General features: G+C 51.8%; 2 protein-coding genes across 2 annotated transcripts; one reads left to right on the top strand and one right to left on the bottom strand.

Moving 5' to 3' along the window:
• Nucleotides 1–26,534, bottom strand: KCNJ3 (potassium inwardly rectifying channel subfamily J member 3). The gene is made up of 3 exons (XM_062498099.1): nucleotides 25,857–26,534; nucleotides 21,331–21,547; nucleotides 1–1,437 (listed from the first exon to the last, which is right to left on the bottom strand). The coding sequence occupies exons 1-3, from the start codon at nucleotides 26,532–26,534 to the stop codon at nucleotides 851–853; spliced, it is 1,482 nt and encodes a 493-aa protein (XP_062354083.1). The 3' UTR covers nucleotides 1–850.
• On the top strand, nucleotides 26,533–27,897 carry LOC134047105 (uncharacterized). Its single transcript, XM_062498031.1, has 2 exons — nucleotides 26,533–27,302; nucleotides 27,843–27,897. Exons 1-2 carry the CDS (start codon nucleotides 26,533–26,535, stop codon nucleotides 27,895–27,897), a joined length of 825 nt encoding a protein of 274 aa, XP_062354015.1.

Genomic DNA, 27,897 nt, shown 5'->3' with positions numbered 1-27,897 from the left:
GCACCTTCGGCTTCTGTCACGGCTGGCTGCTTCAGCAACAGGAGAAATCAAGCATGTCCCACTGATTTTCTTCCACATGAAAGTCACAAAGATTTTATAAAAATGTTACTAATTGTACCTAAAGTGTGAACTTGAGTCATTTATTTATCGCTTTGCCCCAGGCTTAAGAACACAAGTTTCTTCTCTAAACAAAGCCTGACAAAATACAGATTTTTTTTTCCCCTGGTATTTTTCCCAGTGGCTTTGACACAGGGAACAACACTCCCTCCACCAAAAAAAACCCAACAAAAAAAAAAACCAACCTGAAAGCAAAGTAGAAACCAGCAGTGGATTTAAGGCAAGCAGATTTGGTGTGAGGCATGAAATAAAACACTTTCTTGAAGGAAAAAAAACCAAAAACACATGCAGCGAACAACTCGGGTGAGCAAATCACGACCCACAGCAGGAAAAAAAAAAAAACAAACCCAAATGCTTTCAACTCAAGTTCAACTTACCCTGCAAATTCCCCACTCGGTGTTGTCCCAGTTCCCTGGGGAATACAGGGGAAGGAAGGCCCCTCTGCGTGTTTTTGGGGATACAGAGTATAAATACAGGAGGAGTCATGCCATGGACTAGATTGCACACGATTATTGCATGCGCTGGGATCAGACATGCCAAGGACGCGGCCCTCTCTCGCAATCCCGCGGGATGCTCCCACCTCCTGCAGCACCGAGTGCACCCCGGCTCCCTCGAGTCCTGCCCGGCTCCCTCGAGTCCTGCCCGGCTCCTGGGTGGCCCCGAGCCCCCGGCAGCCCCCGCTGCCCCCGTGGGGCAGTGCCAGCCCCGTGGGATCCCCCGCGGGCCCGGCGCGTTATGTGAAGCGGTCGGAATTCATTTTGCGCAGTTTGGGCGGGAGGTTCCCCTCCATCCTGCCCCCGCCCCCCGAGAGCTTCTGCAGCTTGGGGGGCAGCTCTGCCACCGACTGGCTCATGGGATCCGACATCATCTTGGTGGTCTTAGAGCCCAGTTTCTCCTCGGAGTTGCCGGGCACCGAGCTGATGCGCTGGAGTTTCATGGGCAGATCGCCCATGCTGTAGGCCTTCTCCGAGGTGGTGGAGCTCATCCTGAGCAGTTTTTTGGGGAAGTCGTCCCTCCCGGTGATTTTCTGCAGTTTTGAAGGCAGCTTTGTGCCCACCTCGTCGAGCCCATCCAGGCACTCCACGGAGCTGTTCCTCTCCTTGCTGTTGCTGACGGCGGGCGGGATCAGGGGCGAGGACATGAGGAGCATCTCCTCCTGCTCCTTCACGCTGTAGGGCGGGGTGGGCACCTCGAAGGTGGCATGGAACTGGGAATAATCCACTTTGAAGAACCCTTCTTCCAAGGAGATCACCGGGAAGAAGCGGTGGCCCCAGAGCACCTCGTCCTCCGTGTAGGATGTCCTGGCTTGGCACGTCATCCCTGCAAGGAGAAGGGAGGAGAAGCTTCCACCAGTTCCAGGAAACTGAGGATGCACAGAAATCCTTGAACAATTCCATGAAATGGGTTTTATGGGTTTAAATGTATTTTTTTAAAATAAAATTGGCCTGGCCTTGTTTGTTTGGAGGAAATGATGCACCACAGGACGTTTACTTGGATTTTAGGGAAAACTCCTTCATGGAAAGGGTGGAGTCCCCATCCCTGGAGGAATTTCAAGGCCCTGTGGATGTGGCACTTGGGGACGTGGGGCAGTGGCACTGCCTGATGGTTGGACTTGATGGCCTTAAAGGTCTTTTCCAGCCATAAAGATTCTGTGATTTTAGGATTCCACAGCTGTTAAATCGTCATTCCCAAGGGGAAAGGAACCAAGTCATCGGAAGGGGTGGAACGGAGGAATTCCCACCTACATTTACAGACCCTTTGTGAAGGTGCTGCTGCCAAAGGGACATCAGGGCTACCTGAGAACCCTGGCACCGAAGCAGCAGGAGCTGGAAAGGCAAACGGGACTCGTCAGATCCTGAAGTATTCCAAAGTTATTCCATATTCCCTCATATCCATGAACGCACACAAAACCAGCCCCTCACCAGCACATTCCAACCCGTCATCGAGCAGCAAGCCTTACAAAACACATTTACTCCTCCTCAAAGGCCTCACCAGCAATCTGCTCCCACATCCATCCCTGCCAGGCTGGGATCCAGCTCCAAAAGATTAACAGGGAATCAAATCCATGACTAAGAGGCACAGCACTGCCCCTCCTCTTCCTCCCACCATGGAGAAAAGTCCCCTCAAGCACCAGACCTGGCCACGCTGGTGACCCCTGGCAATCACAGGGAGATGATGCTCATGGGTTGCTGGAGGCTTCCAGAAGAAATCCTGCTCTTTTTGTTCATTATTATTATTATGATTATTATTATTATTATTATTATTATTAACCACTCTGTAGATATCTGTAAATAGAACTAGGCTGCCATTTGCTCCTCACGCAGCCAAGTAGAAATGTGACATTTGGATTTCAGGAAGCTCCATCCAGCTCTGCAAACACATCCCCTGCCTGGCTCGCCAGGAGAAAAGGAAAGGAACTTGGGAAGGCACAGGGAAAACAAGAGCGGCGCTGCAGCAAGGGGGAGTGGGATGGAATGTGACACACAGCCAGGAAAATTCCAGTTTATCCCACTTCATGGTACTGCTCTTGGAATCAGTGCTGCTTTTGCTGCTGATCACAAGACAAACCTATGTTTCCCACTTCATCTCTTGGAAGGAAAATGTGATTCCAGGGTTTTTAGCACTGGATGCTGCTCCCACTGCCAGGGAGGCCTCACATCTGCAGGAGCACACCCGGAGCCATCCCACAGCCTCACCCAGGACATATTTTGAACTTTACAGTGAATTTTCACCCAGATCCCAGATGCTCCTGCTTATGGAGTGGAGTGGAAGCAATCCCATTCCTAAAAGTCTAGGAAAACCCTGCAATTGTCAGAGAAATGGCAATTTGAGTGAGCTCCTCTTCCAGGTGTGCCCCTCGCTCAGGAGCAGCTTCATCAGCAGATCCCAGAGCTTCCCCTCCTGTGCCTCAGCCCTGACCCCACTGGGACCTTCTTCAGAATTGAACGTGGGATTCCACATCTGAATCTGTACCCACATCTGTATCCACATCTGCATTCCCATCCCCTTCTGCATTCCCATTCCTCATCCCCTTCTGCATTCCCATTCCCATCCCAATGCCAATTCACACCTATTTCCATATCCACATCTGCATTCCCATCCCTGCCAGTATTCCCATCCCATCCCAGTGATCCCATCCCAGTGATCCCATCCCTGCCATGGACAGGGACACCTCCCACTGTCCCAGGCTGCTCCAAGCCCCAACCTGGCTTTGGACACTTCCAGGGATTCAGAGGCAGCCACAGCTTCTCTGGGAACTCCATCCCAGACATGAATTCCCAGTATCCCATCCATCCCTGCCCTCTGGCATTGGGAGCCATTCCCTGTGTCCTGTCCCTCCATCCCTTGTCCCCAGTCCCTCTCCAGCTCTCCTGGAGCCCCTTCAGGCCCTGGAATGTGCTGGAAGCTCTCCTTGCATCCTTCCCTTCTCCAGGGGAACATTCCCAGCTCTCCCAGCCTGGTTCCAGAGCAGAGAGGCTCTGTCCTACACCAGGACTTGTGTCCCCACCACACCTCCTAGAGAATCCATCATTATTTCCATGTTTTCCCACAGAAAGAGCAGGATCAGTTGCGTGCTCCCCGCCTCTGCCAGCCCTTCTGATAACCACCCCAGGATTATTTGCCATTCATTTTGCTCGTGGATATCCCTCCCGGTTCCCAGTTTTCAGTTCCTGCTGTTGGCATGGAAGTGTTTCCATTTTCTGAGCATTTTTCCCCTCAGCAGGACCCGCTGCCTCCAACGCCTCCAGGCTGATCACGGCCCTGCTCCCACCTTCCCAAGTACTCCACACAATTAATATTCATTTGCAGGATAAATTCCCAGCTCTGGCTTGGAAGCAAACAGGCTGCCTGCAGTGGAATTATTTATTATGGAATTAGGCAGCCGTTTGTCAAAGGAAAAAGATTTGGAGTGGTTTGTTCCCTGCTCCAAGCTCTGCCTGCACACAAATCCCACCTGAACGGCTGCAGATTCCAGTAGAAATATCCCAGAATATCCAGTCAACCCCCTCTCTGTTGCTTCGAAATCAGGGAATGCTTTCTATGCATATGGGGAATGCAGAGGAGCTGTGGCTGCCCCATCCCTGAAAGTCTCCAAGGCCACATGGATGGGGCTTGGAGCAAGCTGGGATAGTGGAAGGTGTCCCAACCATCCACCCAGTTAAGGATGGTCCTTAATTTCCCTTCCAATCCCAGCCATTCCATGATTCTGTGACTCACTGTCAGCCCAGCTCAGAGCTGCAGCCCAGAATTAACGAGGGGGCAGATGGAAGCCAAAAACAAAACAAACAAACAAAAAAAAAAAAAAAAAATTCCGTAAATAAATGCTTTGCCTAATTCCACCCTCTAATAATCCCCCAATTACTTCCAAATTTCCAAAGGACCCAGATGTAGCCGGCTGTTTTCTAGAGATCATCATAAATTGCCTTGAAAAGAATCCCAGCCCTGTTATTTATCCCATTTGATTCCCGAGGTTGGCCACTGCCTGAGAAATCACGGATCATTAATCATCTTTTAACAGCCCCCCCCTGCCCTGGGAGAGGCCTCAGAAGCAATTTGGGCACCCAAAGGTCCCTTGGCTCATTTCCCTCTCCAAAGCAATGCCAGAAATTTCACTTTCAGCCGTTGGAATGACACAGGGACACCGGGTGTCCTTCCCAACAGGGAAAAGTTCATCTTCATCAGTGGGGAAAGAGGGGATTAACTGGGAATTACAGCGACTCAGCAGCACATGATCCCAACAGCCACGAAAAGGGCACCTCTGTCTCCTAGGATTGGCAGGAAGAGGGATCTCCAGCAGGAATTCCTGGCCAAAATGCACAAATATCCTTCTTTTTTTCAGGATTTGATTTTTTTTCCTTAGGGAGAGTTCCTGCCCTGCAGGTTAAAACCCCTGGACCTGAGCCTGGGGCTCCTCCCTGTGCATTCTGGGGGGCTTGTTCTGCCTTAAGCCTGCAGCCTATGTGTAAAACCTCGGAAATCCCAGCTAAAAATCAATCACACAGCAAAGTTTGATGAATTTCTAACTGAGCTAATTCAGAACGGCAATTTAAGGCCGGTGAAGGGAAGAGCAGAGCCTGATTAGGACATGATATAAAAACACACAACGCTCACCTGGTGCTCTTGTATGACTGAGGGAGGATTTGCTGCTGCAGGGAAAGGATTCCCACAGCAATTCTCCTCTTCCAGGACTGCAGAGGAAATGATGGAATCCTGGAATGGTTTGGGTTGGAACAGAAATTAAGGATCATTCCGTTCCACCCCTGCCATGGGCAGGGACACTTCCCACCATCCCAGGCTGCGCCAAACCCCAGTGTCCAACCTGGCCTGGGACATTTCCAGGGATCCAGGGGCAGCCAAAACTTCTCTCCAAACACAGGTGTGGGAAACAGGAAAGGTACAGGACTCCCAGCAAGCTGTGTGAAAGCAAATGTCAGGATGGAGAAATGCAGGAATGCTGAAGATGAAAGGACAAGAAACAACAGAGCTGTGAGCTGGGTAGGGACAGGCCTCAGGAAAAGATGTTCAGCAAAACAGCAGAAATGTATAAACTTAATAATGCAGCTTTATCCATTGTTTTAAGTTATTGTTAAAGTTATTGTTATTGTTTAAGTTATTGTTTGAACAAGCAAGCGTTGCTCACAGCAAGAGGCACGTGCAGCTTTATTAATGAAACACTTGGAATTAAACACTTGTCAGCTTTTGATATTCTGCTATTGGCTGGAAAGTTGTTAAAAGATTTTGTAGCCAAGAGAACTTGGTCTGCTGTGGCAGCAGCTGGAGCTGCTCCATCTCCCTTGCCTGGCTCTGTAAAATGAGGCTGATGGTTGTGATGGAATAAAGGCCTGGAGAAGCTGCTCCAGCACTCCTGCCCTGTTCTTGTGTACAGAGGTGTATGGAAATACCAAACAAGAGAAAAAATATCCCAGGAAAAACCCAACACACAGGGACAGCAGCTGGTCCATCCCATTTATCTAAGGAAAACTGGGATATCCTGATGTTCACGTCTGGAAACGGTGACAGATGGCTGAGATCTGCAACCAGCCAGAACACAGGGACACAAAGAGGGGGCAGCCCCCAAACTAGGGGGGTTTCAGCTGCCCCCCTCCACTGCTGCACTGGTTTTCCATGGAAGTTCAGCTGCCAGACTGGAAATGCACAGCCTGCCGGGAGGGCTCCAGCACAGACAGAGCGTGGGGCTGCAGCTCCAGCACCTCCAGCTCCCCGGGAACAACAGCCAGCAGCTATTTTTGGTATCAACACTTCCCCAGCACCATCACAAGGCTGGTGCTTGATTAAAGCCATGATGGCTTGAAGTGCTCCAGAATGTTCTGGCAATCCATGGCCAGGGAGCTGGGAATGTTCCCCTGGAGAAGGGAAGGATCCAGGGAGAGCTTCCAGCACATTCCAGGGCCTGAAGGGGCTCCAGGAGAGCTGGAGAGGGACTGGGGACAAGGGATGGAGGGACAGGACCCAGGGAATGGTTCCCACTGCCAGAGGGCAGGGATGGGTGGGATACTGGGAATTGGGAATTGTTCCTTGGGAGGATGCTGAGGCATTTTTTTCCATAAAAACACATTTTGGTTAAAGAGGAAAAAGAAATACAGCATTTCCTGAAATGGAAGACACACAATGTGTCCTAAAGGTACCAACCATAAAACCCCTTCATGAATCCATGAAAATACCACAGAATCCCAGAATGATTTGGGTTGGAAGATGATTAAAGACCCTCTAATTCCAACCCATTTCAGGGACACCTCCCACCATCCCAGGGTCCTCCAAGCCCCATCCAGCCTGGCCTGGAGCACATCCAGGGATTCCAGCTTCTCTGGGCATTTTAATCCCTGGGAATTCCAACACACAGAGATTTAACAAGTCAAGTCTGTGTGCAAAAGGGAACCAAGATCATCTCCAAGGTCCCTTCCAGCCCAAACCATTCCAGGATCCCGTGCTCCTGATCACACTCACCTGGTTTTATCCCAAACACTTTATTCCTCTCAGGCTCCTGCCCTGCTCCTCAATTCAGACACGTTGCTGTTTATCTCCATTCCAGAAATACCTCCTGTGTTATTCCCACTGTTCTCCCAGAGCATTCCTGACATTTCAACAGAGCCATGACACCAAAGGTATTTTCCTTATCAGCCAGGCCTCTTCCAGGGACACTTTTTAATCCCATATTTCCCTGGCACCCTCAGCAGCTCATCCTGGTGTTTGCCAGGACCATCCTTAGCCCAAATCATGGCAGGTTTCCAAAATCCCATGGAAGCAGCACAGGAAAGCACATCCTGCTCCTGCTCCCACATCCAGGGATGCAATGGGCTGCTGGCAGGTGAGGAAGCTCCTTTATTTGTACCAAAAAAAAAGGAGGGGAAGATGAAAGTTTGGCTGCCTCCAGGCCCAGAGCAGGGTTTTCCATCCTTTTGGAAAAGCAGAGGCAGGAGCAGTTATCTGGATCAAACATTGCATGCAATAACACACATTCCACACAATAATTAATCCTGGCTGGGAATCTGCCCTGCTATTTTTATCCTCTCCTTTTTTACCCTGGGCTCTGCTCCTTCCTCTTCCCTATGGCTGGAATGCGTCAGGGCCCACCCCAGCCCCTTCCTGGGAGCAGGTGCCTTTCCCAGAGCCATCTGCCACGTCCCCAGGTTTGCATCATCCCCCTCCCACCCGGCTGGGATTGACTCAGAAGCACCAGAAGGGCAGGATTTCATTCCCTGCTCCACACAGCTCCTGGGAGGAAGCACCAGGAAAGGCAGGGGAGGAAAGGGATGGAGGGAGGAGGAATGGGAATGGGAGAGGCAATGGGGAAAGGGGTAGAATGGGGTTTGGATAAAAAACTGGAATTGCCCACCCATGCCCTGGAAAAATGCAGTGGATGCTCTCCAGAGCTCCCATCAGCCTCAAGCATTCCCAGATTTTTCCTGACAGCACAGCCCTATGGAAGCATTCCTCATGCTGAACAGAGAATCTCAAACTGGTCTGGGTTGGAAGAGAAATTAAGGATCATCCCATTCTACCCCTGCCATGGCAGGGACAACTCCCACCATCCCAGGCCGCTCCAAGCCCTGTCCAGCCTGGCCTGGGACATTTCCATGGATCCAGGGCAGCCACAGCTGCTCTGGGAATCTGTGCCAGGGAAAAAACTTCATGGAAAGTCCCCATCCCTGGAGGAATTTCAAAGCCCTGTGGATGTAGGGACATGGGGTGGCCTGGGCATGGTTGGACTCTGTGGTCTCAGGGGGATTTTACTAAAGAAAAAAAAAAAAAAAAAGAGCTGATTCTGCTTTTCATGGATTTAGGGCTCCAAAGTGCAGCTGGAAATGAGGGTATTCATTTGTAACTCGATGCTGGGAATGGTAGAGAAGAGCCACAGGAAAAAAAAGATTATTCTGTTAAATCCCAGGAGATTGGTGGAGGTCAGAGCAACACCTGAGGGAAGGAAGACTGGGGACCAGTGAGAAAAGGGGAAAAAAACAAAAAGATATTTACAATAATTCCTGCTCTTGAAACGAGAACATTTCCATTGTGAGGCTGAGCAGCTCCTCCTGCTCCTCCAAACACCCACCCGGCCATATGGGCTCTGCACCAAAATAGAGCTTCCCTAAAAACACCCCCAAGGCAGCCAGAGATGCCTTCCTGGATGGAAAATCCAGCTCTCTTCATATGGAAAGGGACAATTTACCAGGGTGGATGGCAGAGCATTCCTGGATGTGGGGATGCTCCCTGAGTGCTGCCAGAGGGAGACCAGCTCCATGCATGGAAAAAAGGATGGCTGGGATTCTGCTGTAAATAGAAGAGAAAGCCAGCAGCCCCTCTCTGAGCTGAAAATCACCTGTACCAGCATCAGGGCTGGTACAGAGAGGGATCATCCCCCTCTGACTGTCCTGAGAAGTTGTGGAATCCCCTGGATCCCTGGAAGTGTCCAGAGTTGGACAGAGCTTGGAGCAGCCTGGGACAGGGGAAGGTGTCCCTGCCCATGGCAGGGGCTGCAGCAGGATGAGCTTCGGGGTTCCTTTCCAGGAAAAGCAGTCTGGGATTCCATGGTTTTACAGAAGGCGGCACAGAGCTGTGTTTGGGAATATCCTGTCAGGATTTAGTGCTGCTGGTTTAACACAGGGATTGATCTGCTGAGTGTCTTTAAAACATTAAACGTTGAACATCGATTCACCCCCAGAGCTGCTTCCAACAAAGCTGCTCTGCCATTCCTGCTCCTCAGCTGGGCCAAGGAACTCAGGGAGAGAGCTCCCCAAATCAGTCTGGGGAGAGGGAAAACAGCTGGAGCTGGAGATCGGGGAAAGGTTCTTTCCCAGGCGGTGCTGAATTCCCTCAGGGAATGGTGACATTCCTGAGACTGCCAGAGCTCCAGGAGCATTTGGACAGCGCTGCCAGGGATGCCAGGGTGGGATTTTGGCCTGTCTGTGCAGGGCCAGGAGCTGGATCCATGATCCCGTGGGTCCCTCTCAGCTCTGATATTCCACAATTCTATACAGACCTCGTTCAGCATGCCCTTATGGGATCCCAATATTTAAAATTCCCGGAGAACACGCGCTGCACTCCCTTGTTCCCAGGGCTGGATCCAGGGGATGACCCCAGTGCCTGGAAAAGGGGATCACCAGCCCATGGCAGCCCTGCCAATCCCAACCCTCCTGTTCTGAGGGATCCTTCTGCTCCTCTGTGCCCCAGACAGCTCCCGAGGCTGCGCTCGAGCAGCTCCTCCAGCTCCTCACCTGCACCCATCTGTCTGGCACTGGGAGCGTCCCAGCTCCCGTTCCCAGCATCTCCCAGCCCAGAACAGCTCCTGTCAGGGATTTCACATCCGTGCACAGCTCTAACACCTCGGCCCTGGAACTACACACGGATTGTGGCACGCAGCCGGCGGGAGGAGCTGCCAACCCTCCCTGCCTGACACCAGGAGGGCACAGATTCCCAGGAAAGAGAGGATCAGGGCTGCCAGCACTGTGGGAATGCCTGTCAGGCTGCATTTGGGGCTGCAAAAAGCTCTTCAGGAATCCACAGGCTCCTTGCTGGGCCACAGATACACAATTATATACAAATATATATAAATATATACAATTATATACAAATATATACAAATGTCACAGGGATGACACGCTCCCAGTGCGGTTTGGGTTGGGAAGGACATTGAATCCCATCCCATCCCATCCCTGCCTTGGGCAGGGACACCTCCCACTATCCCAGGGAACACTCCCAGGGCCGGGGCAGCTTCCCCTTCTCATTCAGTGAGCAGAGACCTCACTGGGGCCTCCCCAACTTGAAAAATCCTGGAAAACCTTTTCCTCCATGGAAAAAATTTTCCCAAACAGCATCTCCACACCCCCAGCAATTCCATGTTGGATTTCCCCTCTTGGTGACACATTTTCCTGATCCTCCCAGTTGCTCAACATCTCCAAACTGCTCCTCCACCCGCAGCATCCTCAAACCTCTCCCGGAGGAGAGCAAACATCCCAAAACACCTGGGATAAGCATCCCCAAGTCCCACAGGCCCCACATCTCCTGCAGCACCGGCACACGAGGTTCTGAGTTATTGGATGCTGCTCCCTCCCTGCGGCTCCCAGCGTGGTTTGGATGCGAGGGTGGCACAGGGAAATCGTTTCCTGCAGCGTGGGCAGGAGGGAGGGAGGGAGGTGATCCCGATCCTGCCATCAGGGAAGGTTAATTAGGGCCCACATCCCTGGGGATGTGATGTCATCCAGCAGGCTCGTTATTCCCAGGAGGATCAATCCTGAGCTGCACAAATGCCCACGTGCCTGCGAGGGGTTTCTAATTTTACATCCAAGCCCTGCCTGCCGTCCCCATCATGCTGATTTAGCTCTCCCCAGGCTGGCTTAAAAGCCTCCAAGTCTGGAGCGTTTTTGCCATTTTAGGGAAAACGATGCCTTTTTTTCCCCCCCCTGAAGGTTTCAGAGGCGGCTCAGCATTTATGACACTGGGAATTCTGGCTGGGGTTCTTTGCCTTTTCCCATCCCAAATGTCAGGGCGCTGCTTTGCTTCCAGGAAAAATTCCTGGGGGGCTGCAGAGGTGCTGCCACACCTTCACAGGATCCCAGCCTGGTTTTGGGTGGGAAGGGACCCTAAATCCCATCCCATCCCCCACCACTGTCCCAGGCTGCTCCAGCCTAGCGCTGGACACTTCCAGGGATGAGCCATCCATGGAATCACCTGTGCCAGGGCCTCCCCACCCTCCCAGCCAGGAATTCTTTCCCAATATCCCATCCCTCTGGCAGTGGGAAGCCGTCCCCTGTGTCCTGTCCCTTCTTATCCCAGGTTCCCTTCCAGCTCTCCCAGAGCCCCTTCTCATCTCTGGAAGTGTCCAAGGCCAGGCTGGACAGGATTTGGAGCGCCCTGGGATAGTGGGAAAGGTCAGGGATGGACTGGGATGGGCTCTAAGATCCCTTCCCACCCAACCCATCCCGAAATTCTGTGATTTACATTCTGAAAGCTTTCTGGCTAGGAGCCACTGCTGCTCACTTCCCCCATCCCGTCCCCAGGTGCCCAGTTTGGGATGAGCAGGGAGCAGGCCCCAAAGCAGGAAGCGACAGCCACCCCACCCCATCATCCCAACGGGAATTCCCTTGGCAGCAGCACCCCCAAATCCAGCTGCTCCAAGGCACACCTGGCCCAGACCCACCTCGGTGCTGCCAGGGCCGGCAGCAGCCGCTGGAATGGTGGATCCCATTCCCTGAAAATCGTTAATTGCTTTGTTTGTGTTGACGGGGCTGAGCTGCTCAGCACTAATGAGCCATTAACTCCCAATTAGGAGCCTCTCTCGAGCAGAGCTCTAATTCCAGGCAGTTCTGCTGATGAATTAATTACCAGGTGAGCTCAACTGCTGCCTCAGAGCCCCAGCACCCAGGGAATGGCACTCCCTAAATCCCGCTCCTGGAGACACATTCCTGTGGGAATACAGACGCAGCAACGTGAAATCCCAGGATGGGCTGGGTGGGATCTTAAATCCCATCCCAATCTACCCCTGCACGGGCAGGGACACCTCCTGCTATCCCAGGCTGCTCCAACCTGGCCTTGGACACTTCCAGGGGCACCCACAGTTCGGGGAATTTCTCAGAATTTCCTCTTGGAATTCCATTCCAGGCCTTCAGCATCCTCCTGGCCTTCCCAGTATCCCATCGAGAGCGGAAATCTGGGATGCTTTCACAGGCATCATGGATCAAGCCACAACTCCAGGCTTGTTTTTCATGCAGCTTTTAAATTCTTAACCTCTTCCAGGTTAAAAAAAAAAAAAAAGGAAAATCTCCTTTTTGTCTGGCTGAGGTCCTTGGCACAAGGCACTCCATGAATTTTCCTGAGCTTTCCAACCCTGCCTGGGTCTGGCTGCTGAGCAGCACTGGGAGAAGCAGCCACGGGCAGGGAAACTGTGGGGAAAATTAAATATAAATCCAAGCTCCAGCATCACGTGGAGGGCTGAACACAGAGCTAGCAATGCTCCACTAGGGGAAATTCCATCCCCAGCTCCAGCCCCGGGAATTTAAAGTGTCTGCAGCACCATGGGGAGCAGGAAAGGCTCCAGAGGAACATTGGGAATGTGCTCAGCACCACGGGAAAAGAGATGGGAAGAGGGAGGCTATGGGATAAAAAGGGAAAAGGGATGGATCATTGGTAGGGATAGGAGTTTGGAGAGCTCTGGGATGTGCTTTTATCTGGGACTCGGAGTGTGGCTCCACGGCTGCTGCTTGAACAAAGCACAGCATCCACAAGCACCACACATCCAGAATCCCAGGATCCCGAGGCTGGAAAATCCTTCCAAGGCACCGAGTCCAACCTGTGCCCAATCCCCACCCTGCCAGCCAGCCCACAGTCAGATGGGATACTGGGGATACTGGGAAGAGATTCCTGGGTGGGAGGGTGGGAAGGGGCTGGGCTGGAATTCCCTGGAAGTGTCCAAGGTCAGGCTGGACAGGGCTTGGAGCAGCCTGGGACAGTGGGAGGGGTCCCTGCCATGGCTGGGATGGGATTTAAGATCCCTTCCCACCCAAACCATTCCATGATCCTGTGCTTCCCTAATATTTCCTGCCTTTGCACTGACAATATATTTTAAATTTAAACACATTCCAGTTACTGGTTCCACCAATCCCAAAAATATTCCAGAACCCACAGTCAGCCCCACACCCACATTAAATCCCTGGAGAAGCCAAACCCAGGACACAGTGAGGAGAGCAGGGAGATGGAGAGACCTTCTCTGTGAGCCATCCCAGCTCCTTAATCACAATTAGTGCTGCCTGTCCCGGGTTATTTATCCCGGAGCTGTGTCCTGACGGATCTGGCTGCTGCCACAGATCAATATCCTAACGAGGAGAGGAAATCTCAGCAGGAAAATTGCTGCTCCAAGAGGCTGCCCTGCTTCAGCTCCGTTTATCTCTGCACATCTGGATTATCCTTCCCTGGAGCTGTCCCGGTGGAACAGGAGGTGATTCCTGAGGGGTTTGGGGTGCCTGACTTACCCCAGAGCAGCAGTGGGAACTCTCAGCATCCCAAAGTCATCACTGCCACCAATCCCAGGAATGGTTGGTTAAATCCCATCCCAATCCACCCCTGCCATGGCAGGGACACCTCCCACTGTCCCAGGCTGCTCCCAGCCCCCATGTCCAACCTTGGGCACTGCCAGGGATCCAGGGACAGCCACAGCTGCTCTGGGCATTTCCAGGTCTTACCCACCCTCCCAGCCAGGAATGCCTTCCCAATATCCCATCTAAATCAACCCCCATCTTCCAGTCCAAAGTCATTCCCTCTTGTCCTTGTCACACGGTGGCTCCTTGAATTGTTATCCTTTCTGACAAACCCTGAGCAGAACGAATCCTTGCAGGCATTCAATGGAACAAATCCCTAACAACAGCAGGAATTCCAGCAGAAGGGGCGGGGGGGAGGCACAGAGCAGATCCAGGAGCTGGATGAGCAGACGGTGATTCCAGTTCCAGCCCAGGCTGGCCACAGCCTCACAGAGATAGGGGCTGACCCAGCTCTGCTCCACAGTCAATAAATCTCCAGATTAATCGACTTCACAGAGCATTTTCCTGTCGGGGAGCACAGTTGTTTGTTTCTCTGTTGGTTTGATTTGGTTTTGTTTTTTTAAATCTTGCCAGTGCTGAATGCAGGATCAGCCACAGCTTCCCTGGGCACCCTGTGCCAGGGCCTCCCCACCCTCCCAGCCAGGAATTCCCAGTTCCCAATATCCCATTTATCCATCCCTGCCCTCTGGCAGTGGGAGCCATTCCCTGTGTCCTGTCCCTCCATCCCTTGTCCCCTGTCCCTCTCCAGCTCTCCTGGAGCCCCTTCAGGCCCTGGAACGTGCTGGAAGCTCTCCCTGGATCCTTCCCTTCTCCAGGGGAACATTCCCAGTTCTCCCAGCCTGGCTCCAGCCCTGGACCAGCTCCGTGGCTCCTCTGGACTCTCTCCAGCAGTTCCAGGTCCCTCTGATGTCGAAGCCCAGGGCTGGGGCAGCTCTGCAGGTGGGGTCTCACCTGGGCAGGAACAGAGTGGCAGAATTCCCCCTTTTCCTGCAGGTCCCAGATTCCAGAGGCACCTGGAAACCCTGACCCCGTGCCCTGCTCCTGGCAGCCCCACGCCCTGCCCGGGTCTGGGGTGAAATCCTGGGGGTTTAACCCCAGCATTCCCAGCACAGGGGTTGAGCTTGGGAGCTCTGGGATTTGTTCATCTCCTGCACGATGTGCCCAGGAGCTCCAGAGTCACTGAGGCTGGAGAACAAGGACAAGGAACCTGTCACAAATATTGCAGCTAGAGGAGGGAGCGTGTCCCAGTGCTGGAATGGCACACACAGCTCCAAACCTTTGGAACTCCGTCACGGTCACTGACTGGCTTGGTTTGGCCTCCCAGATTAATTGAGAACCAGGCAGGAAGATGTTTTTCCCTGGATGCCTCCAAGGACTGTCTTCAGCTATGCTGGAGGCTGAACAACTACTAAAATATAGGATGACTTCTTTTTTTTCCTATTAATTTGGACTAGTGCACATTTTACTAATGGAGTGTCACAGTTTGTATGTACAAAGCATGGTACTCAGTGCTCAGATCAAAAGGGGCACCTTTGTCTCCATAGCCCAGGAAGGGTGTTGGGATGAGGCAGGGCTGAATTCCCACAGGGATGGAGCCTCCTTACCCCTTCCTGCTCCCCAAATCCCAAAAAAAAAAGCCAGCAATGGAACGTGTGGGAAATAGGAAAGGTACAGGACTCCCAGCAAGCTGTGTGAAAGCAAATGTCAGGATGGAGAAATGCAGGAATGCTGAAGATGAAAGGACAAGAAACAACAGAGCTGTGAGCTGGGTAGGGACAGGCCTCAGGAAAAGATGTTCAGCAAAACAGCAGAAATCTGTAAACTTAATAATGCAGCTTTATCCATTGTTTTAAGCTATTGTTAAAGTTATTGTTATTGTTTAAGTTATTGTTTGAACAAGCAAGCGTTGTTCACAGCAAGATGCACGTGCAGCTTTATTAATGAAACACTTGGAATTAAACACTTGTCAGCTTTTGATATTCTGCTATTGGCTGGAAAGTTGTTAAAAGATTTTGTAGCCAAGAGAACTTGGTCTGCTGTGGCAGCAGCTGGAGCTGCTCCATCTCCCTTGCCTGGCTCTGTAAAATGAGGCTGATGGTTGTGATGGAATAAAGGCCTGGAGAAGCTGCTCCAGCACTCCTGCCCTGTTCTTGTGTACAGAGGTGCATGGAAATACCAAACAAGAGAAAAAATATCCCAGGAAAAACCCAGCAGGGGTGCAGGGAAGGGAGGCAGGAGCAGCCCCCAGCCCCTTCCCAGCCCGAGCACAGCTCTGCCCTTGATAAATTCCCAACTCCTGCTGACATTTTGGATGACTTTCCTGGAATGTCCCAGGGTTTACCCACGCCAGGTCTCTCCCCCTTCTCCTGCCAAGCACTTTTATCATCACTTAGCTCACTGCAGCCCTGGTTGTGTAACACACAGGGAGCTAAAACAGCACTTTGCTCTTAAACCTTGCCCCAAAATCACCCCAAGAGCCAGCAGCAGGCACAGAGCAAGGCCTGAACCACAACTGGTTCATGTCACCCCAAAACTGGGACAAACCCAGCTGCAAAGGGGCAGGACAAGAGGGGTTGGAGCGGGTTCTTCCCTGGGGATGAACCCTGGGATGGGATCACTGGGAGAGAGGGGCTAGAGTGTGTCCAGGGAGGGAAATGGGGTTTGGAAGGGGCTGGAGAATTCCTGAGGGAAATGGGAAAGGGGCTGGAGAATTCCTGAGGCAGATGGGAAGGGGTTGGAGAATTCCTGAGGCAGATGGGAAGGGGTTGGAGAATTCCTGAGGGAAATGGGAAAGGGGCTGGAGAATTCCTGAGGGAAATGGGAAAGGGCTGGAGAATTCCTGAGGCAGATGGGAAGGGGTTGGAGAATTCCTGAGGCAGATGGGAAGGGGTTGGAGAATTCCTGAGGGAAATGGGAAAGGGGCTGGAGAATTCCTGAGGGAAATGGGAAGGGGCTGGAGAATTCCTGAGGGAAATGGGAAAGGGGATGGAGAATTCCTGAGGGAAATGGGAAGGGGCTCAGCCTGGAGCAAAGGAGGATCCAGAGGGATCTTTTCCCTCTCTGGAATTCCCTGACAGGGGGGGACACCCGGGGGGGATTTGGGATCTTATCCCAGGGAACAGGGACAGGAGCAGAGGGAACGGCCCCAGGCTGGTCCAGGGGAGCTCAGGGTGGATATTGGGACAATTCCCTCATGGAAAAGGTGCTCAGGTGGAGTCCCCATCCCTGCAGGGATTTCACAGCTGTGCCCCTTGCCCCACAGCACATCCCACTCCCCACAAGCCTTCCCAGAGAATTCCAGGGGTTCAGAACCCTCCAAAGGCAGGAGAACCCCAGAGTTAATCACGAGGAGAGATCAGGGGTTTGTGCCTTTCCCAAAGCAGACATCGAGTGTGGCTGCTCAGGGATTGCAACACCTGCACTGGGAAGGTCACTTCAGCTGGAATCGGGGAATTCCAGAACGCTTTAGGCTGGAAAAGCCTCTCGGAGCATGGAGTCCAACCATCCCCAGCAGTGCCCAGGCCACCAGTGCCACATGTCCCCAGTGCCACATCCACGGGGCTTTAAATCCCCCCAGGCATGGGGACTCTTTGCCAGCCCTATCCGTGAAGAAATTTTCCCAAATATCCAACCTAAACCTCCCCTGGTGCAATTTAAGGCCATTCCCAAGCCACGATCCCTCAGGAGAGCGAGTCCATGAGGAGGGAGCTGGAATATTTAATATTCCCCTGTTGAGCAGAGCTGTAAATAAAGAATAACGAGCACAAAAGTATCCAGGCCAAGGACCAGGTATCCATGGAAAATCCAGCTGGGCATTCCTGGCAGGTTTGGAGCAGCACATCTGCCTGAGGCAGGGACCCTGCTGCAGATTATTGAAACAATAAATAAATAAAACTGAGGAGGGATCAGTCGGCTGCTGACAAAAACCTCTGACAGCAGCATCCATAACTCACTGAGGGCAAATATCCAGGGAAAGCTGTGCTGCCAGCGGATCCAGGAGGTAAATAAGGAGTGGGAAGAAGTTGCTACAGAGAAAAAATGGCTCGGATTTCAATGCAATAAAGGATTCAAGGAGTGACGAGGAGGGAATGGCTTTAAAGGAAGGACTGGGGTTGATTTAGGTGGGATTTTGGGAAGGAATTCCTGGCTGGGAGGGTGGGGAAGACCTGGCGCAGATTCCCAGAGAAGCTGTGGCTGCCCCAAACCCTGGAAGTGTCCAAGGCCAGGCTGGATAACCTCGGATAGTGGCAGGTTATGGGTTTTCAGGGATATTCAGGATCCCTTCCATCCCAAACCATCCAGGATTTCGTGGATCAGCAGCACTGGAGCACTGCAGGGTTTTATCAGTCCATGGATTTCTCCAGGAGGAGCAGTCTGGATCTATATTTAACCAACAGCATCCCTGCACTCCAGGAAAAATTCCAACCCTTTGCCTTCCTCTTTCCCACCCCACCATTCCTGAACCCTGGCTCGTGCTGCAGCAGGACACAGCTCCCACAGGGAGCTGAAAATTCCTTTCCCCTGCTCCTGGCAGCAAAGATCCAGAGCAGGGATCAAGTTTTGGTGCTCCCGAGCTGTCTGGCTGAGTGCACACACAAACAACCGCTCCTGCTCAGCCTCCAAAATAAAAATCCATGGAAAAACGGGAGCCCACGGGGAGCCTGCTGATCCAGAGGCTGCGGAAGCACCGGATCAGCACAGGGAGGCTGCTCAAGCAGAAGGAATTCTGTTTGGTTCAGCCTGAGCAGGGAATTTTGGCAGGAATTTCGGCTGCATCAGCGGTCACCGGGATTATCCGTGGGGAAAGGGAAGCTCCTGCCCAGCTCCAGGTCAAAATCACTCCCAGTTTTCTCTGCTGGGTCTCCGAAGAGATCTCAGGGAGGAAAGGAGGGAGCAGGGAAAGCCTGATGTGGAGAAATGGGGGATTTTGGGGAATTGCTGCCTCAGGCAGGAGGAGGGAGCGTTATCCAAGATGAAAGTTATGTAAGGAATGGATCCCAGAATCCCAGACTGCTCTGGGTTGGGAGAGACCTTAAATCCCATCCTAATCCAGCCCTGCCATGGCAGGGACACCTCCCATTATCCCAGAGGTCCAGCCCAGCCTGGGACACTTCCAGGGATTTGTTGTTGTCAAATTCTTTTCTTCCACCAGCATTTTCCCAGCACATTCCACTTTTTCCTCACCTTTAAAAATCCCCTTCCCCCCTTTTCCAGCCCAACAGCTCCAGGGGGGCAGAGGGAAGCTGGAGCTGAAGGTCCCAATCCCAGAAAATCTGCCTGGGCCAAACGTGTTTGTCCACATGACCAAAAATATTGGATTTTCCACTGACGAATTTCCTATAACGGCAGTACTGGGAAAAGATCTGCGGAATGTTCCAGGAATATTTCATCATGCTCAGGCTGCGCTTGGAAATATTTAAAATAAAATAAATGCAACTTCAAAGCTACTTCCAATATGTAAAGTGCTGAATCCTCTTTTTCCTCCCATCAAACGCACATGAAAAAAAATTTCCAAAATTTGGATGGAAAGATAAAAAACAAAATAAATAAATTGACCTTTAAAAGTCCCTTCCATCCCAAACTATTCCAGAATTTCCATATTTTATGCTCCACATTTAAAGTTGGTGAATTTGTATTGAGGTTTGTCACTGACCCTGAGAACAGACATCAAAAAAACAACAACAAAAAAATCCATATTAAATGGAATTATCAGGATCCTGGTAATTTTCAGATCTGTCCCAGCTCTTTATTCCCTCAAGTTGTTGAATTCCGAGCTCACCCCCATGGATCTGAGAGAACCCTTCCTGTGGTTCCATAATTCCCGTTTTTTTCATGTTTTAAAAGCAAAACCAGAGGAAAAGCCCTGGGTGCCATCCCTATTTCTTTAATTAAAAAGCCTGGCAGGCTCTGGAGTTCTTTAATCACGGGAAGAGGTTTCCAAAGTAAATCTAATGAGTTTGGAAAAGGGATGAACAAACCATTCCTGCAGGGTTTTGTCTGCTTCGGATTCATATTAATGGTTCCTTTTCCAGGAATTTCAGCGGCTTCTCAATAAATTGCAGGATAACACAAAACTGTAAAGGGTTACATGATCCCAAACACATCCAGAGGCAAATCCCGGCAGGAAAATCCAGGATGAAAATCAAATTCTGCCACAGCTGAGGCTGATCATTCCAGGCCTTCATCCCACCTTCCCAGGACCACACTCAGCCTCTCCAAAGCCCCTTCCCAGAGGTATCCAGGGATGTGATCCACAGGAAATGCATCTCATTATTCCCAATATTTCATGCACATTGATATCCAGGGATCACAGGGTTTGTTCCTGCGCTCCCACAATGCAGCATTTGCTGGGAAAACCCTGGGACTGAGAGGAGAACCTGGAATTTCTGCACGATTTAAATCCACGGAGGTGTCCCCAAAAACCACAGCATCCCTGGATGAGCTCTCTCATCCCTCAAATCCAGCCCTGCCCTCTCCTGCTCTTCCCTTGGCTCCCACTGAAGATTTTTCCACCTTCCCAACCCTTTCATTTCCTCCTGTTTTATCTGGATCCAGCACATTTTGCTCGATTTTCAGCTCAGCTCCCAAAAATAGGTCACAACATTTGGAACCTTTTCCCAATTAGGCTTTACAGACCCAGAAATTCCTTTTTTTTTTCCCCCTCTCTCATTCCCTGTATAATTTCCAGGTCAATAATAATCCCCAAAACAAACCCAAGGTTTAAAATTCCAAGAGTTATTTACAAAAGAGATTTTCTTCCCTCATTTTGTTTGGGATGGATTTTTTGAGGAATAAAACCAAGAAACATGCAAGGTCAGGTCTGCAGGTCAGGCCTGCAAGTTTTCCATGAGCTTTTCCAGGGCATTTTTATGGAAATATCACAAAATTTTTAGGGAAGCATCAGGGGGAATTTAATAATTCCTTTAGGGAAATATCAGGGGGTTTATAGGGAAATACCAAGGAGATTTTAGGCACGTGTCAGGAGGATTTAGGGAAATAGGGAGATTTATGGAAATGTCAGGGAGCTTTTAGGGATGCATCAAGGGGGTTTTATGGAAATATGAGGAATTTTTTAGGGAATTATCAAGAATTTTTTAGGGAATTATCAGGAATTTTTTAGGGAATTATCAGGGAGTTCTTATGGATATATCAGAGAGTCTTCATGAAAATAACAAGGAGTTTGTAGAGGAATGCTAAGGAGTTTTTAGGGAAGTATCTGGAGGGTTTTATGGAAATGTCAGGGAGTTTTTAGAGGAATATCTGGGAGTTTTTAAAGGAATATCCAGGAGTTTTTAGGGAAGTATCAGAGGAGTTTTAGGGAAACATCAGGGAATTTTTAGGGAAGCACCTGAAGGATTTACCTTCCCCTCTCTGGGATGTGCTCTGCTGCCCTGGGAAAGCAGGATGGGAACTCTGGGACTCCACAACGTGGCCCCAAACCAGATCCAAGCTATCCTGAACATTCCCCGTGCCCGGCAGCAGCTGGGAAATGCAGGAACACCACACCCCAACCGGGAGCTCCACATTCCCAACCCCACATCCCAAATCCCATCCCCTCGGAGACAGCCCCAAAACCAAATCCCCGCCCCAAACCGCCCCGAAATCCGCGCGGAGCCCCGAGCTGCCCGAGGCCGGCGGGGAATTGCAGCGGGATGCTCCCACTCACCCGTGGTCTCGACGATTCCCTCGAGGATGACGACGATCTCGAACTGCTCCGTGTGCATGCTGCGCTGGGACAGGTCGTAGAAGGGGCTCTTGGAGTCGATGACGTGGCAGATGGTCAGAGGGGACACCAGGAAGAGCTGGTCAGCCCCCGTGCTGAACCCCACGTCCAGCTCCAGCTGGTCCAGAGGCAGGAATTCTCCCTCCGGGGTCTGCCGGGACTGCAGGGATGAGGAGGGTGAGAGAGGCTGGAGATCCTCGTGCATGGAAGTGCTCGAGGTGAGGTTGGACAAGGCTGGGATGGGATATGGGATGGGATATGGGATGGGATATGGGATGGGATATGGGATGGGATATGGGATGGGATATGGGATGGGATATGGGATGGGATATGGGATGGGATATGGGGACGGGATATGGGATGGGATATGGGACGGGATATGGGACGGGATTGGGGACGGGAATGGGGACGGGGGATGGGGACGGGGGATGGGGACGGGGGATGGGGACGGGGGATGGGGACGGGGGATGGGGACGGGGGATGGGGGATGGGGATGGGGAATGGGGATGGGGAATGGGGATGGGGAATGGGGATGGGGAATGGGGATGGGGAATGGGGATGGGGAATGGGATTCGATGGGATTCGATGGGATGGGATCCCCTCCTGCCCAAACATTCCAGGATCCTGGGATTTCACCAGGCAGAATTGGGAATTAAGGACATTGTGGCGCTTGGGGACGCGGCCAATCCAAGGAGACAGCACAAGCTTCTGGGGGAGAAGGAAATCGTGGAATCCCAGAGAATGTGGGTTGGAAAAGCCCTCCAAGATCAAATCCCAACCATTCCCAGCGCTGCCCTGGCGCCCAAGTGCCACATCCATGGTGTGGAAATCCCTCCAGGAATGTGACTCCATCCCAGCCCTCACAGCTGTGCCAGTGCCTGACGTCCCTCTCCCTTCCCATGGAAAAATCGTTCCTAATATCCAATCCAAGTCCAGGTAGAATTCCCACAGCACCATCACTGGCCTCCCTCCCCCTGGATCATGGATTTCCCAGGGAATCCAGCACATCCCTCCCAGCCCTGCAGGGATTCAGCTGTTCTGGGATGTCACATGCTCCCAGCTGCTCCCAGGCAATTTCGATGGAATTCCAGAGGTCAGATCCAGAGAAACTAAATCGAATTTCACGCCTCCCCAAATCCCAGGAAGAATCCAACCCCTGGCAATTCCAGAAGGGAACATTCTGCAAAGGAATTAACCCTGAGTGACTCCTTTGCTCCAAGGGATGAGAGGGAAAACTCAGGAATTCTGAGCGACATCCAAGCTCTTTCCAATCCCAAAAATCCATCCCCAAATTTCCCATTCCCCAAAGAGGCATTGCACAGATTTCTTTCCTTTTCCCTTCCTTGCTTTTATCTTTTTTTCTTTCTTTCATTCTCCCTTTTCCTTCATTTTCTCACTTTTATTTTCCTTTCTCCTCTACTTCCCTTCTTCTTTTATACTTTTTTTGTCTTTTTTTACCCTTTTTAAATTTTCCCCCCCATTTCCCTTTTATTTTCCTTTTTTCATTGATTTTTCCTTTTATTTTCCCCCTTCTTAATTTTATTTATTCCTCTTATTTTCCCTTTAATTTTCCTTTTCCCCCACTCTTTACATTTTACTTTTCCCTTCGCCCCCCCCCCCCCCCCCCTTTTTTTTTTCCTCCCCTTTTTTTCCTTTTGCTTCCAGCCTGGACTCAGCAGGAAAAACAAAGGAATATTTCCTCCTTCTTCCCCTTTATTTTCCCATTTTTTTGTTTCCTTCCCCCCATTTTTCCCCCTTCCCCCTTTTTTTTGTTTCCCTTTTCACTTCTTTTTTTGTTTTCCTTTTCACTTCTTTTTTTTTCCTTTTTATTTCTTCCTTTTATTTTCCATTTTCCCCATTTTATTTTCATTTTCCTCTTATTCTCCCCACCATCGGTCCCTTTTATTTTCCCTTCCCTGCTTTTATCTTTTTTCCTCCTTTCATTTCCCTTTTCCATTATTTTTCCCTTTTATTTTCCTTTCTCCTCTTCTTCCCTTTTCCTTTATTCCTATTTTTGTCTTTTTTTGCCCTTTTTAGTATTTTTCCCTTTCCCCCTTTTTGTTTTCCTTTCTTCGATTTTTCCTTTTATATTCCTTTTCCCCTTTTTCAATTTTATTTTTTATCTTATTTTCCCTTTAATTTTCTTTTTCCCCACTTTTTTTCATTTTGCTTTTCCCTTTTCCCCTTTTATTTTGCTCTTCCCCAATTTTTCCTTTTAATTATCTTTTTTTCCACCTTTTTTCTCCCCTTCCTTTTTTTTTTTTCCCCCAGGAGGCCTGGCCTGGAACTGCTTTTCTTCCAAGCACAAACCTTTCCTTTCCCATATTTCAAATCCAGGGAATTCTTTTGGAGCCATGCTAAGTTTGAAGCTCCAACTTTGACAATTTGTCCTCTGCCACCTCCAGAGCCAAAAATAAAATGCTCGACTGGAAATAACTTATTTTTGATCTTTTGCAGCATGAAATATATTAAATTATTTAAATATATGCCTATAGTATGTAAATATATTTTTACACAATATTAAATATTTTAAAAGAAACTGTATAAATTATATCTTGTTAAATATGAATATGTATTATTTCATATTGCATAAATCTATGCTATTATGCTGTAATGCTATTTTATATATTTATCTATAAAATAATATTTGTAAACAACATTTATAATATCTATAAATTATAATCCATCATTTTAAAGCTATTAAAGGGTTATTTGGGGAGGTTTTTAGGAATTCCATCATTTTAAAGCTATTAAAGTGTTATCTGGGGAGGTTTTTAGGGATTCCATAATTTTAAAGCTATTAAAGGGTTATTTGGGAAGTTTTTTAGGAATTGTCTCCCTCTTTTAGGCACAGACTCCCTCAAGGTTTAGGGGACCCCAACACTGGGCCAGTCCTGATCCCGAAATCCCACGGGAAACGGGGATTTGGGAGAGCAGGACAACTTCGGGAGCCTCCCCTGGGGCTGAGCGTCCTTCCCCGGGGGAGCAGGGAGGAAAACCGGGCAGATTCCCAAGGGGGATTGTCCTGGGAATGGGGACCCTGCCCCCCCCTGCACAGCACCCACATCCCAACGGTGTCCCATTCCTGCCAGGACACCCCAATTCCCACCAGGATGTCCCCAGTCCCTGCAGGACACCCCCATTCCCTGCAGAACATCCCCAATCCCACCAGGACACCCATCCCAAGGGCACCCCAATCCCAAGGACAGGACACCCCCATTCCCTGCCCAGCACCCACCTGCGGGCACCCCGATTCCCGGGGGATCCCTGCGGGATTCTCCGCCTGCGGCATACGCCCCCCGAGCCGGCTCCTTCCTTCCTTCCTTCCTTCCTTCCTTCCTTCCTCCCCTTCCTCCTCCCAGCCGCTCCATCCCAATTCCTGATTCCTGATTCCCGATTCCCGATCCCCTCAACCCTCTGGAGCCACCGGGCGAGCCTCAGGCCAAAGCCACCTTTTCCCAGCCCTCCCCGGTAGGCATTTTCCAGGTCTAACCCTGGCACTCCGCTTTCCTTGGAGTTCACATCAATAAAGTTCAGCCTAGCTGGGCTCAGGGTTGCCAAAAAAACTCGGGATTATGCCCGGAGCTTTCTCCTTCCTAGGTCACACAAGGCTTGGAGCTACAAAGGATTTCCTTGTCAGGGAAATGGAGCATTTTACAGGAATCTATAAATATCCATCCCAATCCTGTGCTGAATGTAGGAATTATCTCCAAGGAGCTTGGGAATGCGGTGCTGATGGCTGAGCCTGCAGCCAGAGGCTCCCAGAGATGTTCCCTGTGCCAAGGAAACAGGACAGGGATGCTGGGACAGCGGCAGGACCCAAAAAACCAATCTGGGATCATCCAGTCCTTTCACTGGCCATGGGCAGGGCCACCTTCCATCACCAGGCTGCTCCAAGCCCCAGGGACGTGGGGACAGCCGTGGCAGGAGCGAGGGATGTCCAAGGGACACGGAGAGGGGTGGGATGTCCTCACGGGAATGGCAGTGGGGCCACGGCTCTGTCACAGAACCGTGGAACTGTTCAGGTTGGAAAAAAACTCCAAGACCATGGAGTGCAACCATCCCAACCATCCCCAGAACTGCCAAGGACCTCATGGAATTCCTGGGGTTGGAAAAGCCCCCCAGGCTCATGGAATCCAAACATCCCCAGAACTGCCAAAACCCTAATGGAATTACTGAGGCTTGAAAGCCCTCCAGGCCCATGGAGTCCAACCATTCCAACCATCCCCAGCACTGCCAAAGCCCTCACAGAATTATTGAGGCTGGAAAAGCCCCCCTTGCCCGTGCAGTTCAACAATTCCAACCATCCCCAGCACTGCCAAGGCCTTCTGAGACCACAGAATCCAACCATCCCAACCATTCCCAACACCACCTGGACCCCCCACCTCCCCACGGCATGGGGACTCCACGCCTGCCCTGGGCAGCTTTCCAGGAAGGAATTTCCACGCTGTCCCACCCGGAGCACCCACCTTGAGCAGCTTGCAACGGATCTGCGCCGAGACCATGTGGCTGTTGCGGAGGTTGCCCACGCGGAACATGAGCGTGAGCTTTCCGTCGCGCATGGAGATGGCGGCGTGCTCGCTGAACATCAGCGTCTCCGCCCTCTTCTTGGGCTGCGACATCTTGATGAACATGCAGCCGATCAGGAAGGCGTCCACGATGGAGCCCAGGATGGACTGGAAGAGGAAGAGGATGATGCCCTCGGGGCATTTGTCGGTGATGTAGCGGTAGCCGTAGCCGATGGTGGCCTCCGTCTCGATGAAGAAGAGGAAGGCGGAGGGGAAGTTGTAGACGTTGGCCACGCACGGGGTGTAGCTGTCGTCGTGCGCCTTGTTGAGGTCCCCGCGCATGTAGGCGATCACCCACCACATGGAGGCCATGAAGAGCCAGGCCACGGTGTAGGTGAGGATGAAGATGAACAGGTTCCAGCGCCACTTGAGGTCCACCAGGGTGGTGAAGAGGTCGGACAGGTAGCGGCTGGTCTCGCCGCCCAGGTTGCCGTGCTGCACGTTGCAGCGCCCGTTCTTGTCCACGAAGCGCTGGCGCTTCCCCCGCGGGGCGCTGCGCGGGGGCGGGAGTCCCCCGCCGCTGGCCGAGGTGCTCACCACCTGGTACTCATCGCCCAGCTTGCGCCGCAGCGCCGACATGCTCCGCACAGCCCCGCGCAGCCCCGCGCAGCCGGCAGAGCCCGCGCAACCCGCGCGGCCACCAAAACCCCGCGCGGCCACCAACACCCCGCGCGGCCACCAAAACCCCGCGCGGCCACCAACACCCCGCGCGGCCACCAAAACCCCGCGCGGCCACCAACACCCCGCGCGGCCACCAAAACCCCGCGCGGCCACCAACACCCCGCGCAGCCGGCAGAGTCCGCGCAGCCACCAAACACCCGGCTCAGCTCCGCGCTCAACGCGCAACCCGCGCAGCCACCAAATCCCCGCGCGGCCACCAAAACCCTGCTCAGTCACCAAAACCCCGCACACCCCGCTCGGCCCCGCGGCCGCGGAGCCTCCGCCCGGCGCCGCCGCCTCCCACGCGGAGCCGCCGGCAGCGGCCCCGGGCAGGGCGGCACCGCCCCGCGCAGCGACCCTCCTCCCGCACCGCCCCAGATCCGCCCCTGGATCCGCGCACCGCACCTGGGCCCGCCCCCACCCCGCCATCCGCTCCCTCGGGCCCTGCGCGTCCCAGCGCGCTGCGTCCCCCGCGCACATCCCGCCCTCCGCATCCTCGGTGCGCTCCGCATCTTCATCCTCCCCCCCAGCATCCTTCGCTCATCTTCCTCCCCCCCCCGCCCCCCGTCCTCCTCCTCGTCTTCCTCTCGCCAGCATCCTCTCCCGGGGCTCCATCGCTCCTCCTCCTCCTCCGCCCTCGGAGGGGCTCCAGCTGCCACAGAACTACCCAGGAGGGGCCGAGGGGAGGTCGGGCACCCCCATCCCATCCCATCCCATCCCATCCCATCCCATCCCATCCCATCCCAATTCTATTCTAATTCTCTATTCTATTCTATTCTATTCTATTCTATTCTATTCTATTCTATTCTTTTCTATTCAAATTCTATTCTATTCTAATTCTATTCTAATTCTCTATTCTATTCTATTCTAATTCTCTATTCTATTCTATTCTATTCTATTCTATTCTATTCTACCCCGTTCCCTTTTATCCCGTTTTGCATCTTCATTGCATTCGATTTTATCTCAAGTTTTTCAAATGTTTTGATCCCCGCAGCACTGCCAGCACGCGGAGGGGACACAGCCCCTTCCATCCCGGATAAAAAATTCCCTAAGAGAAGCCACAAAGCTCACCCCTGATCCAGAACTGATGGGAAGCAGGAAGTCAGTCCAAAACTGTGGATAAATACCCAGGGGATGGTGGAACAGTTTGGGATGGGAGCTGGTGACGCTCCGAGGGGTCGGGCTGTATCCAAGGGGGGTCCTCACCCATTCCTGCTCCTGCTCCAGGACTGCTGCCATCAGCTCCAGAGAAAACGTGGATTGTCAGCTTTCAGCCATGTGA

This window comes from Cinclus cinclus, chromosome 9 (genome assembly GCF_963662255.1).
Source record: "Cinclus cinclus chromosome 9, bCinCin1.1, whole genome shotgun sequence".
In the NCBI taxonomy this organism is placed as follows: domain Eukaryota; kingdom Metazoa; phylum Chordata; class Aves; order Passeriformes; family Cinclidae; genus Cinclus; species Cinclus cinclus.
This window is presented reverse-complemented; position numbering and strand designations above follow the sequence as displayed.

Bases quoted from the DNA above. Each gene is read 5' to 3' on its own strand.
- LOC134047105 (XM_062498031.1), top strand. From the start codon at position 26,533: ATGCTCCGCACAGCCCCGCGCAGCCCCGCGCAGCCGGCAGAGCCCGCG. The intron at 27,303-27,842 runs GTCGGGCACCCC...CTCCTGCTCCAG, and splicing joins CCAGGAGGGGCCGAGGGGAG to GACTGCTGCCATCAGCTCCA.
- KCNJ3 (XM_062498099.1), bottom strand. From the start codon at position 26,534: ATGTCGGCGCTGCGGCGCAAGCTGGGCGATGAGTACCAGGTGGTGAGC. The intron at 21,548-25,856 runs GTGGGTGCTCCG...TCATCCCTGCAG, and splicing joins TCCGTTGCAAGCTGCTCAAG to TCCCGGCAGACCCCGGAGGG. The intron at 1,438-21,330 runs GTGAGTGGGAGC...TTCTCCTTGCAG, and splicing joins GGGAATCGTCGAGACCACGG to GGATGACGTGCCAAGCCAGG.